The sequence below is a fragment of the Thamnophis elegans genome, chromosome 3 (assembly GCF_009769535.1).
Source record: "Thamnophis elegans isolate rThaEle1 chromosome 3, rThaEle1.pri, whole genome shotgun sequence".
Taxonomy (NCBI): domain Eukaryota; kingdom Metazoa; phylum Chordata; class Lepidosauria; order Squamata; family Colubridae; genus Thamnophis; species Thamnophis elegans.
Window position 1 is genome coordinate 83,124,185 of NC_045543.1, and position 15,297 is coordinate 83,139,481.

The 15,297-nt window shown below is 38.9% G+C and overlaps 1 protein-coding gene across 2 annotated transcripts; it reads left to right on the plus strand.

Annotated features, from left to right (window-relative positions):
- The first annotated feature begins 2,901 nt into the window (after positions 1-2,901).
- On the plus strand, positions 2,902-15,244 carry IDNK (IDNK gluconokinase). 2 transcript variants are annotated; one of them, XM_032212865.1, is made up of 5 exons: positions 2,902-3,098; positions 7,289-7,319; positions 8,464-8,550; positions 10,187-10,230; positions 10,916-15,244. In XM_032212865.1, exons 1-5 carry the CDS (start codon positions 3,058-3,060, stop codon positions 11,265-11,267), a joined length of 555 nt encoding a protein of 184 aa, XP_032068756.1. In that variant the 5' UTR covers positions 2,902-3,057; the 3' UTR covers positions 11,268-15,244. The 2 variants fall into 2 exon arrangements, with proteins under 2 accessions (XP_032068756.1, XP_032068757.1); XM_032212866.1 differs by having other exon boundaries at positions 3,048-3,098; positions 8,468-8,550.
- Positions 15,245-15,297: the final 53 nt, after the last annotated feature.

The following is a 15,297-nucleotide window of genomic DNA, read 5'->3' on the forward strand; positions in this document are numbered from 1 at the left end:
CCCCCTCATGCATGCACGACACCGTGCATGTGCGCATGATCCCTCCCGCAGGCTCCAGAGGCTTTCCTGAAGCCTGAGGAGGGAGAAAACAGCCTTTCCCAGCCACCCAGAGATGGATTATTTCTGAACTTCTGGTTGGGCCTGACTTTTGCCCTCCCCAGGTTCCGGAGGATTTCTTGAAGTTTGCAGAGGGTGAATACGAACTCCCCCGGCCTCCCAGAGGCCCTCTGGAAGCCAGAAACAGGTCATTTCCGAACTTAACAGTTGGCCCATTGAGCCCGTTCTTCGCCCTCCTGAGGCTCCAGAGGCTTTTCTGAAAAAGGAGGGTGAAAATGGCTTCCCCTGGTCCTCCAGAAGGCTGAAAATCATCTGGCCAGCATGCGCATGCGCGCTGGATCTGATGGCTCACGTGACGGAAGATATGGCTCCCTTGCCATCTGTGGCATGCGTGCCATAGGTTTGCTATCAAGGTACTAGATGATGGTTCTTTAAAGATGGCTCTCCTCTCTAGCTGAACTAGAATTATTCTCTGCCACCAAAATGTTAATTGTTTTTAGTATCTTGAACTCATTAGATTAATTGGAAATTGCAGGCCCAATATATAAGGAACATATAAAGTGGAGGAGGAATTCTGTCTTAAATTGATTTGATTGAGGTCACAGGCCAGGCAGCCCCAGTCAAATGGATTGCAACTTCCACATGAAATATGGTAGTATATATGTCTCCTTAGATGCCAGAACAAAACAATATCTCCTTTATATAGCTTCCCCATATGATAATGTGATGGGAAAATACAAACACCAATCTAACTTTAGTGTAAAACGGTCATGAAGAGGTGTGGCTGAAAATGATTCACTGATCTAATCTAAATTTCATATTCTGGAAGCATATGAAACAAAGTGAATGCAAATAACAGGTTAGTACTGAGAACTACTACTCATGGTGCATTTAGATATTTATCTTGGGCATATTGTTTATGGAATATACTATTAAAATTAGAGTTACTATCTTTAATCACTGTGAAGATATGTACATAATATTCAGTTCTGTCTCAATTTTTCCTTGCTACTATAGTGTATCTCTCATTGTGATAAATAGCATGTTATTTATGTGCATTTTTACTTAGAAGGGATAGAAGGATAGAACTAACAAAGTGAATGGTATACCATGCCTAAATCAACATCAGTTTGATTTTTATTTTAATCAACTCCAACGCATGGTTGTAATTCTAATCAAATCTTTCATAATTCATTCTGGAGAAAGTAACATTTTTGTAAAATCTCTGTGGTAAGCATGGATTTGGACTAAATTCCCCCTTCTAACTATTTATTTATTTATTTATTTATTTTGTTTATTTATTGTTTGGATTGCCATTTGTCAAGCAGATCCCCCTTCTAACTATATTATTTATTTATTATTTTTGTTTGTTTGTTTGTTTGTTTGGATTGGATTGGATTGCCATTTGTCAAGCAGATGTCCCATTTCTGAACCACCCATGTCCCTCAAAGAGAGAAATCTTCCAAATGACATAGTGTTTATGTTTCTTTAAAATGCCATGTTGGCTATTTAATCAGAGAGAAACTTAACTCAGCATTCAGAGCGAGTTTTAAAAAATGATATAACTTTAAAAGAAGAACCAGGTGGCAGACAACTACCCAGGGAGAAGATTAAAAACATATAGCATTCAAAACCACTAAGTGCAGGACTTGCTGAAAAGGCCAGGTTCTGATAGCATTCCTGAAGGACTATGCAAACTTCTGAGGAAATGGAGTCTCAGAGGGCAGGAACAAGTGATGTCTCATATTATGGGACTCTCGCAAAGTAACATTTCTTCAGTAAGGAAACAGGAGTATGCTTATTCTGTTGGGTCATTTGAGACAGAGACAATTAGTAACAGAGTAGTAATGGAACAACAGAGTTGGAAGGAACCTTGTAGGTCATCTAGTCCAACTCTCTGCTCAAGCCGGAAGCCCTATACCTGTGATGGCGAACCTATGGCATGTGTAAGTGCCATAAAAACAACAACCCTCAAACAATAAATCAGTTTTAAACTAAAATATGTTGTTGTTAGTTACAAAGTTATATCCGACCCATCGCGCTCCCTGGACAACCTTCCTCCAGGCCTTCCTGTTCTCTACCATCCTCTGGAATCCATTTAAGCTCACGCCTACTGCTTTGGTGACTCCATCCAGCCACCTCATTCTCTGTCGTCCCATCCTTCTTTTGCCCCCAATCTTTCCCAGCATCAAGCACTTCTCCAGTGAGTCCTTCCTTCTCATTAGGTAGCCAAATATTTGAGTTCCATCAATAGGATCTGGCCTCCTAAACAGCAGTTCATTTAGTGACCATTTGAAGTACGACGACAGTGAAAAAAGTGATTTATGACCGTTGTTCATACTTATTACCATTGTAGCATTCCTATGGTCATGTGATTTATATTTGGACGCTTGACAACTGACTCACATTTATGACATGCAGTGTCCTGGTGTCACATGATCCCCTTTTGCGACCTGACAAACAAAGTCAATGGGCGCGCCAGATTCACTTAACAACCCTATTACTCATTTAACAACTGCAGCAATTTACTTAAGCAATTGTGTCAACAAAAGGCACAAAATGGGGCAAAACTCACAACCAATTTCTCACTTAGCAACATAAATTTGGGGCTCAATTGCGGTAGTAAGTTGAGGTCCACCTGTAGTCAAGTGTCATCTATACAAGGATCATGGATTTGGGCAAATCCTGGGAGACAAGGGGAGGACAAAGGTGCCCGGAGTGCTATACGGGGTTGCAAAGAGTTGGACCTAATTTAATACACAGTACATAATTAATGTATATATTTTTTTAAAAAACTTAATATTCCATTACATTTAAAAATAATAAATAAAGAAACCCGGATAGGAGTGGGGAAAAAGGCAGATTCGGGTTTAAACACCCAACACTGGCACCTCAGTGCAAGAGGCGGAGAAGGGAAGGGAAGAGGCAGGGCGGAAGGACGGCGTCGAGGAAGACGAGCCGAAGTCACCAGCTACCTGCTTGCTGTCCGAGCACCCCGCGATGGTCTTAGGAGTGGTCATGGGAGTGAGCGGCTCCGGGAAGTAAGCGCAACTTCTGGGATGGGAGGGGGAGGAGAAGAGGAATGCGCGACCGGAAATACAAAAAAGGCCGCGCTGCCTTGTTGCCGACAAGGGAGGGAAGTTTACTTTCTGTCGCTGCGCCCGCGGGGAGCCTTGCCGGCGCCCGTTGAGGGGAGCCGGGGCAGAGGCTTATCTGGCTTGCCCCATCTCCCTGGCGAAGGAGCTGGGGGCGGAGGGGGTGCAGGGAGGGTGGTCGTCGCTGACCTGCGTGAGAAAAGCAGCGTGGGAAAAGCAGCGTGGGAGGCTTTTGTTGGGCGGGGAATCGAACTTCCCCATCTATCCCCGGGCAGCAAAGGTGGGAAGGCAGAAGAGGGCTGTAGTGAGCCTTTGGTAAAAATGAGGATAAGATACACACACGTATATGCACAGACGAACAAGCAAAAGACGCACCGCATTTCGGCTAGGGACACTTCCAAGTCATTTCTGATGTCTTAGTCCTAGTAAAATTCAAAAAGTAGGTCAGTTTACCCTTATGTATCCGGTCTTAACTTAAATGAGGCTGGGAATTAGCAACCTGGAATTAAGGAGATAGGAGAAACTTCCCAACAGGATAATTAACCAGTGGAACAGCTTGCCTCCAGAAATCTCATGGGTGCTCCATCATGGTTTTTTTTTAAGAAGAGTCTCTAGACAGTCACTTATCTGAAATGGTATAACTTACCCTGCTTGAGCAGGGGGCTGGACTAGAAGACCTCCAAAGTCCCCTTCCAGCTCATTCTATTAATAGTCAGGAAATGCCTTCTCATTTCAAGTTTTATTTCTGTGAAGCTTCCATCTAAATGCAAAGACTTGGTTCTCTGGAAACTAACTAAAGGAGTACACCTGACAGTCATTCAGAATGAACAACTGAATGTATTCAAAGATGATTACAGGTAGTCGTCGACTTACAACAGTTTGCTTAGTGCAGTGATGGCGAACCTATGACACGCGTGTCAGTGCTGACACGCGTAGCCATTTGGGGTGACACGCACAGGATTTCATGCGATTCATCCTCGGCTCCTGCACGGCCGCCGAGGATGAAAGAATCTGTGCTGGAGGAACGGGGGGGGGACGTGTGGTCTCCCCCGCCCACACTCACTTACTGTATCGCCGCCGCCCCTTTCTGAGCGCAGGGGCTGCTGGTAAGGCGTGCGTGCCGTGCGCACACACGTCATCAGCGCGGCGAGGGAGGACCCGCAGGAGAGGCGCGCGGGAACAGTGCGCGCCTCTCTCCAGTCAGGCCGGCACAGAGAGTCTACACCTGGGACTGTCGGTTACGACCGCACCACAGGGAACAGCGGAGTGCCAACGGGAACTGTGAGCGCCATTAGCAGCAACTATAAATTGTGCAAAATTATGTTTTTGTCGAAGTGACACACAACGCGAGTTATGCTCGATTTTTTGCCGATTTTTGACACACCACGCCAAAAAGGTTGCCCATCACTGGCTTAGTGACTGTTCAAAGATACAACGGCACTGAAAAAAGTGACTTGTGACCCTTTTTCACACTTACGACCTTTGCAGCATCCCTGTGGTTACATGATTTACATTTGGATGCTTGACAACTGTCTCAGTTACAATGGTTGCAGTGTCCTGGAGTTACACAATCCCTTTTTGCAACCTTCTGACAAGCAAATTTGGGGGGGGACGACTGGATTCACTTAACAACCGTGTTACTTATTTAACAATTGCAGTGATTCACTTAACCAATACGACAAGAAAAATCGTAAAATGGGGCAAAGTTCACTTAACGAATTTCTCACTTAGCAACATAAATCTGGGGCTCAATTGTAGTTGTAAGTAGAGGATTACCAGTGTTGTGCAGGAAAACAATGCCTTATAATGCTTATAATGTAGGGATCTGGGAAATAGTGCCTTACTGATTGATTGGGGCCACTTTAGGATGTGCTCCGATGTTTGGGAGGTAGACCTAGGTGCTTGTGGACTTGTCTATTCAAACCTTTCTCTGTTTATGTGGCATGGTTAACTTTAATCATTGGACCACTCCAAATCATATTCCCCCATGGCCATGAGATGTGTATGAATTAATAGGACTGTGAAGATTCAGAGGCCATAAGATCCAACGTTATGGAATGAACATTAGCATCTCCTTAAACCAAAAGTGTCTTTCCGACTCAAACCCAGGAAAATATGCATTTGGTTTACATCCGTGCACATTATGAAGCAGTTTTTTGTCTTTGAATCTGAATTACTTAACAGATTAGTTTGCCACTGAATTATTTATCAATAAAATTATCAATAAAAAGCAGGATAGAAATGTTACAAATATAGAGTACAAAAAATACATTTGCATATTTCTTTGCAAGTATATTATTGGAATCCAGATTCCAGAAATATATATGGCACCATTCTCTACTTGTGTTTTCTTTAGTACTTACGCCCAAGCACTTGTGAGAAAAAGAGTGACATTCATTTCTTTGTTTAAAGCCTTGCCATAATTATGCAGTTAACCTTATGAAGAACAAGCATCCAGTATTGTGACTAGGACATTCACAGCAGGTCTAGCAGATGCAGAGAGTATGTTTGGCCTTGGTCTTCATATCTGGCCCTAAAATATTTCACTGAACAAAGTCTTCTGATACTTGTGTGGCTCAAATGATTTTTCCTGAAGAGAAGCAGCAGCAGACTGAATAAGAGCAATTTTGAGTCAGATGAAATCATGTAGTCTCAGTTATTATACAAATAGAACTTGTACTCAGATCCTTGATCAGTTGGTTATTAGTTATTTGTAACTGAGACATGTTCATACTGAGAATTCCTACAATTTACTAAAATAGAAAAAATATATGGCATATTATTTATTTTAGCATTTAGCCAAGCGAGGTTATAAATACAAGATATGTTTACAAATAGGCTGAAAAAATCTATTAAATATATAGAAATAATTTATTTTACACTATGTTGATTGGAGATACTTCACATTTATATAAACCTTGTTTACAATGTTTAGAGTTATATTTCCCTAATAGCATTGTTGGAAAATCTTCTGATGTAAAAATGTAATTTTGTATTGCATAAAGGAATTACTATGGGTGTGTTCACTACCCACACAAACATGTCAAAATTAATCTGGTACCAGAGTAGAGTAGAGATGGCCAAATAGTTACCAAAGAATAGAACAGAGCATTGAAAGAATAAACTTGCAAGGAGTTGTGAGTTGCTTCTTCGATGAAGTTGCTTAAAATTGTTATAGTCATCTACAGCTATTACACTTTATGTTCTTGGTTATTTATTTATTAAAATTATTCACTTTCCATCATAACCATGGAAGTGTGAAATTTATGTTCCAAGCATGCTGTTTCATGGTGGCTGGGTCAGATGATCCAAAGATGCAATCATGGCTTTTTCCATCTGATTTTTGGGCAGCAGCCAGTATATCAAAAGTGATTACAAATTTAACTATATATAATTCACAATATCTGTGTTAGTTTTTCATTTGTTTGTCAAATTCACCATCAAAAATAATCCCTAAATATGTTAAGATTAAAGTGTCAGCTGTGTAGGTACATGTGTTGGTGGTTATCAACTTTTAACAGAGAATTATGTCCGTAATTGCAATTTAAATTGTTTATTTATGTCCCATCATCATATATGCTATCCTCTGTGGCGTTAACTTCACAGCAGGCCTGTAAAATAAATAAGACAGAATTCATGTTAAATTCTAAAGTACATTAGAACTTTATTGCTTGGGATAGAAAAGTCTTAATTCTATAATTCTCAGTACTAATTCCCCTATTTTTCTAGAGGATCTTTCAGGGAGCATAAAAATTGTAGGGAAGAGAGAATCAGCAAAACATTCAATATGACTGCCCATCTGTTTTTTGTTCTTGGAAATATTTGAAATAGTGAACAATTGCCTTCTCATTTCCTATCCATATAATTTGAAGAAACTAATAGTATATATTGGAAACTAGGTATTTTTTACAAGTGGGCTGTTCAACCAATAAATGATTCTAAAACATCATCCCTGACCACTTGAGAATGTTTGGGGGCAACAGATGGAAAGAAAACCTCTGATTAAGACATGTGTTTTAAATGACCAGATTCATGCATGATGCTAAATCAAACCAAACAACCTTATCATGATGTGTTTATCTGGACTTAATGTTTTCTTCTTTGTATGTAATTTTTATACATGCTTTATTTTACAGATCCACAGTGGGCACACTTCTGGCAGATAAGGTAGTTAATATTTGTATAATTGTTGATTGTTTATTCACCATTTCTTACACGTATCTTTGAAGGTAGATAACAACTGTAATAGCTCAGTGCAATCATAACATATAAATATGAAATTCTTAAGAGTATTGGAAAGCTAGTTCCTTGATCATTCACACTGTTTATACATTCAAAAGTAGCCTTGATTTTGCATCCATGCTGTTGGTTTGCCTTGACATGCAGAGGCAAAAATAGTGACGCGACCCACAAATTATATTTCTCTTGGCATTGCATACAATAGAGTTGTGGCCTAGGTTGATTTTCCATGGCTTCTAAGACCCAGCAGCCACAACAATCATCGCGGTAACCAACTGACATTATGAATGTGATTGTATAAACTACTGTACTTTGTATGTGTATCAGGATATTTGACACAAGTTACAACATTTACATGATTATGTCATCACACATACCATATTTTGCCCCCCTCCGATAGATGCCCATGAAGCAAGTTGGTCTTAATTCTTATACTTCCCAAATACCAGACAATAATGTTGATTGGGGAATTAAGAAGTTATTCCCAATGTAGCTGGAAGGCACAAGGTTAGGGAAGGCAGGAAGTACCTGAGACAATAAAACATATTGTCATAAAATACAGTTTATGTATATAAATTGCATATATATATATATGCAAATATATATATGTTTTTTATTTGTGCTGATAAATAAATAAAGGGAGAAATAAAAAACACAAATATAACAAAAGGCAACAGTAAAAATATTGGGTTTCTGTCGTGATGGACTCTTGTGACGAGCCGATTGACAGATGTTGGAAGCAGTTAGCTTCCTCCCATGATTGGGGCTTACCAGGGGTTGTGACACTAATAAATATATATTTATATATATATATATATATATAATTTGGTGTGTGATATTGTGTATGTGTATAATATATATACATACCTACACACACACAGACACACACACACACACACAGAGTGAGGATACGGTCTATTAGATATATTTATTTCCTTAATTTGCAGACCTTTAATTTTGAGAGAAATCTTGTATTATTAATGTGAATCATATGATATACAATTGCTACAACAATTGCCTTTGCTCTAAAATAATTTTTTTTATTAAAACTAAATAACCCATTGTTATGTAGCTAGGCTGGAAATTCTATGAGGGTGATGACTATCATCCAGAGGAGAACAGAAAGAAAATGGCTGAAGGAATACCTCTAACTGACCAGGTATTGTACATAGTCTTGAGGTCACTTTCATCTAATAAACAAAATTATTAGTGATGGAGCTGGAGACACTTCATTACACAAAAACTGGATGATCTGAAGATACCAGATGAGTGAATTAAATACTCTGCTTCAAAACTATGTCATTTGATGTCACTGTTTCCATGGGAGTCAGTCTTTTTCGTCTTGAAGAGCATTGTATAAAATAGTCCTAGATGATCTGATTGTAATTCAGCTGACCTTGTAAGGAGTCTTTTCATCCAGATTCTCCCAAACTGATAGCTGGCTAGTCATTCCTTTGCTCCCTCAGTAAACTGAATTTTAAATAAACCCAATATTGATCATACATTAAGTACATAGGTTTAATTATTCAACAAGACATTCTGGAGTATGACCTTAAATGGACTCAGAAAATATTTCTAAAAGTTGTAAGAATTAACAAAAAACCAGCAGTTTGAACTCTTAATGCTATGGGCCAGGGAGTAGAAAAGATTTGTCTTTCAATATCAAGAGGCATTATTTGAGAATGTTTCAATTATTAAACATTTATACCTGTCTCACATGCAAGTAAGTCAATAATCAAGACTTTGTAACTAGATTTCAACAATATATGGAATGAGAACTGCAAGGTACAGAATTTGATTTCGGAAGAGGCAGGGGCACCTGAAGTCACATTGCTAACACTGAGTGGATAATGAAGGAGTTCTAAAGATACAGCTATTTTTACTTTATTTCTTATTCTAAGGTTTTTTATGTGATAGACCAGAGCAAATTGCCAATTGCCCTTGAAAACATGGATATATCAGGCCACATCATCTGCTTATTAAATAAACTGTATGAGAACTAAGAAAGAAGAGTGAGATGGAATATGGAGCAATTACTGTATATAAATGGTTCAGATTGGGATAGAAGTGCACCAAGATTTATATTCTTTATATTTATATTTATTTAACAATTTCAATATTTATCCTGATACATGCTGAACTAATGAATAGAAATTGGAATTGAAATTGTTGGGGAAAACTAAACTACGAAAGAATGTTGGTGATTGCATTTCAATGGCTTGTACAAAATGTGCTTGGTATTATATGTCATTTATACAGCTGAACTGATGTCTCCCCCGCTCCCCGCAAAAGATCAAGAGCTATGAATTTTATATGTGATCTGTTTTCTGTTCCAGTGCTGACAGTATATGATTTCTTGAAAAGGCGATTACTTTCTTTTTTAATGAATGAACACATATTCCATTCACCTTTCAACACTGGAGTTGTCCACTCAGAGTTGTCAGTTATAAAAAAATTGCCTAGTGCCATTTAAGTGAAAATGTGATGCTTTCATAAGCAACTATGAACTTTGAATAAGATAGTTTAATTGGATTATACCAAGAAATGTATTAATCGTTTTGACTAACTTGCCTCATTTATGACAGAGGAGGCAGAAATTGCTGCCATAAAGAAAGAGCTATATGTTGAAGCCGATAAATAATCTTCACTAGTATAATGAGGCTTTGATACACTTTTAAGATTTCTGACAGGAAATATTACGAATTGCTAATGCTAATTGCTTTTGCAAATGATTCAGATTATTTCAGGTGAATATGCATTATTTGCTTAACTGGTCTGTCTTGTTTTTTTTTTAGGATAGGATACCATGGCTTTGCCACCTACATGATATATTAATGAGGTAAAAGAATGTTCCCATTGTAACATGAAACTGGTCCTGAACACATTCTGTTGCTGAGCATGCAGTTCATCTAGCTTTAGTGTCCCGAGTTTGGTGAACTTCAAAACTCCCAACCCCCTAAATCTAAGTATAAATGCTAGGTATTAAATATGAATAATTTTTGAGACATGGCTTGGAGTAGAGTAAGGTATCCCATAGATAAAGAGATGTCCTAAATCCTTTGAGTAGCATTGTTTCTCTGTGACTGTAGGAAGCAAACTTCTATAATATTAAGATTTGCTGTATATTGATTTTTAGTAGATCTAACCTGTTAACAATCAGTATACTGTTAGCTTTGGGATTTCAGTGTTGGATAAGGATTTGTTGAACATGGTTAGTAAGGGATGGACTATAACAGAGGGTTCCAAAAAGGTAGCAGTTGAAAAAGTGGGGGAATTATGTGGTTTGTTGCAAATTATTTAGTTGCAAACTAAATAATTACATAAACTGGTGAATTGGGACATCAGTCAGAATGCCTTTGTTCTGGCAGTTTTCTACACACAGAATTTTTGCATGGGAGAATTTAAAATATTTCATTATCTTAGTATATCTTAATTGTCTGAATGCCTAATTCCAGTTCTAATTAAGTTAAAACACACACACACTCCACTAATGCATAGATATTGTCAAATTCTAATTTTTACAGAGAAGATGCATCTGGACAAAGTGTCATTTTAGCTTGTTCAGCTCTCAAAAAAGTGTATCGGTGCATTTTGGAGAACGGAGAGGCTGGATGTCAGAGTTTGAACAATCAACAAGAAGAAAAAGAGTCTGCTCCAAGAAAGATCCTTTTTGTCCACCTGGCAGGGCCAATAGAGCTCATTGCCAGCCGCCTAGAAAAAAGAAGGGGACATTTCATGCCACCAAGTCTACTCCAATCTCAGTTTGATACTCTTGAACCTCCATGTGCGCCAGAAAATTTTATCACTGTTAGCTTGGAAAAGCCTGTTTCAGAAACTGTATCTGAAATCGAAAGACATCTTAGAAGTTTGTATTGATGTTTCTCCAGGCTTTCTTGTTTTGGAGCCTGATAACCGCAAATAAATGTTCCTCTCCAGTAATGGTATCCTATTTTCTTCATTACGGGTTCGGTAGCGGGAGCCCATGCGCATAAGGTCCATGATGATGTCTGGGTGGGTGGGCAGAGCCTTGCGCCGCCACCACTACCGGTTCACCCGAACTGGTGTGAACCAGCAGAATACCACCTCTGTTACTCTTGCATAATGTATTCTCCTGATTAAGCAACATATTTATGTGTTATTTACTATACTTGTAGCATGAACAGAAAATTAAGCCTGCCTAGTTTTTTTATTTATTTATTATCTTATACTATTTTTTTAAATTGTATCATAATATTGACATTTATTTTAAAAATTGCAGTTGAAAGTTTAAGATAAAACAAACTCTTGGTGAGCAGTCATATACTTCACATACTTGCTGAGTGAGAGAGAAGACTGCTGCTGCATTTGGTAAAATGGAATATCAGAAAACATATAGCAGTATCCTTGAATCAACTGGAAAGGGATACCATTGTAATTTAATAGTAGTAAAATGCTGTCAAAAAAACCTAGAATTGGAACATTGAAAGCAGGAGGACTGCTTATTCTAAGGTGGCTAATGCAAAACCATACTCTGCATCTATCTATCCAGCAAGGGCATATTATTTTTACTGTGGAATCTACATTTTATTTTGTATTAAAAGGCAAAATCATAACATCAAAACTCACTTTTGTCATCATATTTTATTTTAAATTATATAGTCACCCATCTCAGCATGATGAATCCTGGAGGCTAACAATGGTTAATATCCAACATAATAAACACCACAAGCCCAGATTCATAGCTACCTCTTCAAAGCTTTACCAACAAGAGTAAGAATAATTTATAATGTTCCAAACAGCAGGCACAACAATTGAAAGATATTCTTTCTAGGTCCCACCAGTTGGCATTTATTTATTTATTTGAGGGTCTTGTCTCCTGCAAGCAGCACCTTCGCTTGAACCTAGAAATCATTACTAGAGTTTTACAATAGGAGTACCTATATGACATTAGATTCCTACTCTGATCTACCTTGAAGGTCTGATAGGTAGGGGTAAGCTCTTCTTCATCCACCCCCTCCCCCCTATCTTCAATGCTGAGAAAACATACGCAGGATCCCTTGGTTGGTCAGTAGTAGAGATAAAGCCAGGTATTGGAATATTGATATTTCATCCCATGCTTTCAGATAGCTTCACCAGCAGTTTCATGTAAATGTTAGTAGAGAGTGGTGAGGTACCATCTAGAATCTGCCCCATAGGAAGGAGAGAACCAACATAACCCAGTGCTGTTTACTTCCAACCAACCAAGTTGGTTCATAAGACTACCAGGATTAATTGTATGGAAAGCCACTCAGATTTTAAAAGGATGTGTACAGTACACCATTCGAATTCTGCTCCTGCCAAAATGTCAGGCACAACCAGACCTGTGTGTAAGGTTCACTGCTTTATTATATCCTGTCTATTATAGAGGAATCCCTCCAGACTGCCAGCCTTAGCCAAGTAACAGGTAAGATTCTATGGAGCTCAAGGGGGAGTCAGTTCTGAACCTCTTGCAGCTGCTCAAAGACTTGAGGTTAATTCCGTGCTCTAGGCTTCCCCGCTCTCTGGTTGGAGGTTTCCCAGATCATCTACAAGCACAATGTAGTTTTACTGTCTGACAGCAGAACTCAAGACTCTACTCTGAAAAAGCTCCTCTAACTGAATCAGTGGAATATCAGCCTCAGGAGGCACCAAGTCAGGAATCACCTATGACTGATCAAACCAGGCACTATCAGAACAGCTAGATGAAATTCTGCTTCTTAAGCTCTCAGACTTTGGAAGTTCAAAGAGACTACCTGGAGAGCAGAGCAAAATCACTCAATAAGGTTCCTTGCAACAACAAAAAAAGGTATTACTATCTTAATTAAACATAGCTAGTGGTAGTTGTGAACCATATTCTTCTGTGGGAAACAATTATCTGATCTCCTGTTGTGTCATTCCTGTGAATTCGGGTCATATAAAATCCTGAAACTTGACTTTGGAGCTAGGTGACAAATCTGACTTGGGTATCTGAACTCTGGACTGGATTTTGACCTCTGTATATTCCTATTGAAAGCAAAAGTGCATAGACAAGCTTTCTTTCCCAGAGCCTGTTTGATTTACACTCCTTTTCTTTCCTTGTCTGCTCTTCATCTACTCAATCTTGAATAAATTTCTATTCTCACCTAGCAACTGTGGGTGTGGGCGAGTTCAAAACCTGGTCTCGGTTTCATGCCCAGATCTGAATCCTAAGAGGTCCAGATAATTTGCTTCCATGTTAATATTCTCTACAAACCTCCCCTTTTAAAGAAACAATGACATCACACCTTCACTCAAAGAATTCACCAGTTAAAATCCAATCACATCATTTCAAAAGATATGGATCTAAATATACATCTGGTTGAGCTGGTGTATGTAGTCTTCAGTTACTATCCATTCAGTTAACATTTGAAGTTATGAAGGCACTGAATGAGACTTGCAGCTAGTCCTTAAAGTTGTGGCCATCAGAGTCCTGGAGTCATGATTGCCATTTGCAACCTTCACTGCTGACTGGACAGTCAACGGGAAAGCGGGCAGATTGCAAATGGTGATTACATGACATTGAATCTAAAAACTGGAACTGCTTAACTACTATTGTAATGGTTGCATACAACCATCAGTGTAGTCAAATGACATTGTACTTTATGACTCCGTTGCGTAATGATGGAATTACTGGTCCCAATTACTATTATTAGTAATTACTCTCCTAAGGCATACTTAACTCATCTTAAAGTATCTAACCCTCAGAGGGCCTTTACTCTGGCACACCCACACCTTATTTGTCCTTGAAGGCCAATACAAGATCATCCCTACCCAGAGAGACAAGGCCTGTGACTCTGGATATGCATAAACTACAGAACATGCATATTCATCATTACTACATAAAAAACGAGGAGACAAAAAAACCAATTTTACACCTCCCTGCAGCTCTTGGATACCATGCCTGTCACGTTGCCAAGTTCTGCACAGCCACTCTTAAAATTAACCAGATAACCCATGCCACAAACCAGTTTTATTATCTAGCTTTTTGTTCTAGTGCCTTATATTTTGTTTCCTGTGCTCCCCTATGTCCATCTATTTGCTTCTACCTCTCCATTTAGGACTTGTTTTTATATTTTAGCTGTTTATAATTGTATTGCATTTTTAAATATTTTAATGTATTCCATTCCCCTCATGCTAGCCTTTGACCTTAATAAAGGTTTGATTTGATTTGTTGACCAAGTGCTGTGGTCCAAAACCTCTACAGGTATTCCTTGACTTATGACTGTAATACAGCTTGTCTATTACAGTCCTAAGTCATGACAGTTGTAAAATGGGTTAGCCATGTAACTGACCTATTTTATGTCAGTCATTAAGCAAGTTCATTGTTTGCTATGAGCCAATTACCCCCCCCCCCCCAAAAAAAAAACCAGAAGGAAATGCCAGGTTTTGGCAGAAACGCCATAAAACAATTATGTTACTCTGGGAGACTATAAACGGCCATAAATGCAAGCCAGTTGCTGAGTGCTCAAAATACGGCCACATGAATGCTGTATGTGCATGAGAGAGAGACAGAGACAGAGAGAAATATCATTGGAATTGGGTCATAAATATCCCCAGGGAGTCATTGTAACATTGACCGGTCACTTAAGAGACTTTATCCACTTACCATGCCTAATAAGTTCAAACTCCTCCCAGGTAACCAAGCCATTTGAGCTTCAATCATCCACATAGAATCTGCTTCACAGGCAAAGTCCAACTTGGAATAAAGGTACCCTATTTTTCAACACTATAAGACGCACCAGACCATAAGACACATATTAGCTTTAGAGAAGGAAACGAAGAAACAAAAAGGCCTTTGCCTCCCAGCATCCATCCGGTATTCATCTGGCTAGCGTCCTTGCAGCAAAAAGCTAATAGTCTGGTCAGCTTCACCACGTTATTGCAACCCTAG

What these genes read in the sequence shown, in the direction of transcription:
- IDNK (XM_032212865.1), top strand. Translation starts at nt 3,058, where the DNA reads ATGGTCTTAGGAGTGGTCATGGGAGTGAGCGGCTCCGGGAA. An exon ending in GGAGTGAGCGGCTCCGGGAA is followed by an intron (nt 3,099 to 7,288) that starts GTAAGCGCAACT and finishes TTTATTTTACAG; the next exon opens with ATCCACAGTGGGCACACTTC. An exon ending in CTACATGATATATTAATGAG is followed by an intron (nt 10,231 to 10,915) that starts GTAAAAGAATGT and finishes TAATTTTTACAG; the next exon opens with AGAAGATGCATCTGGACAAA.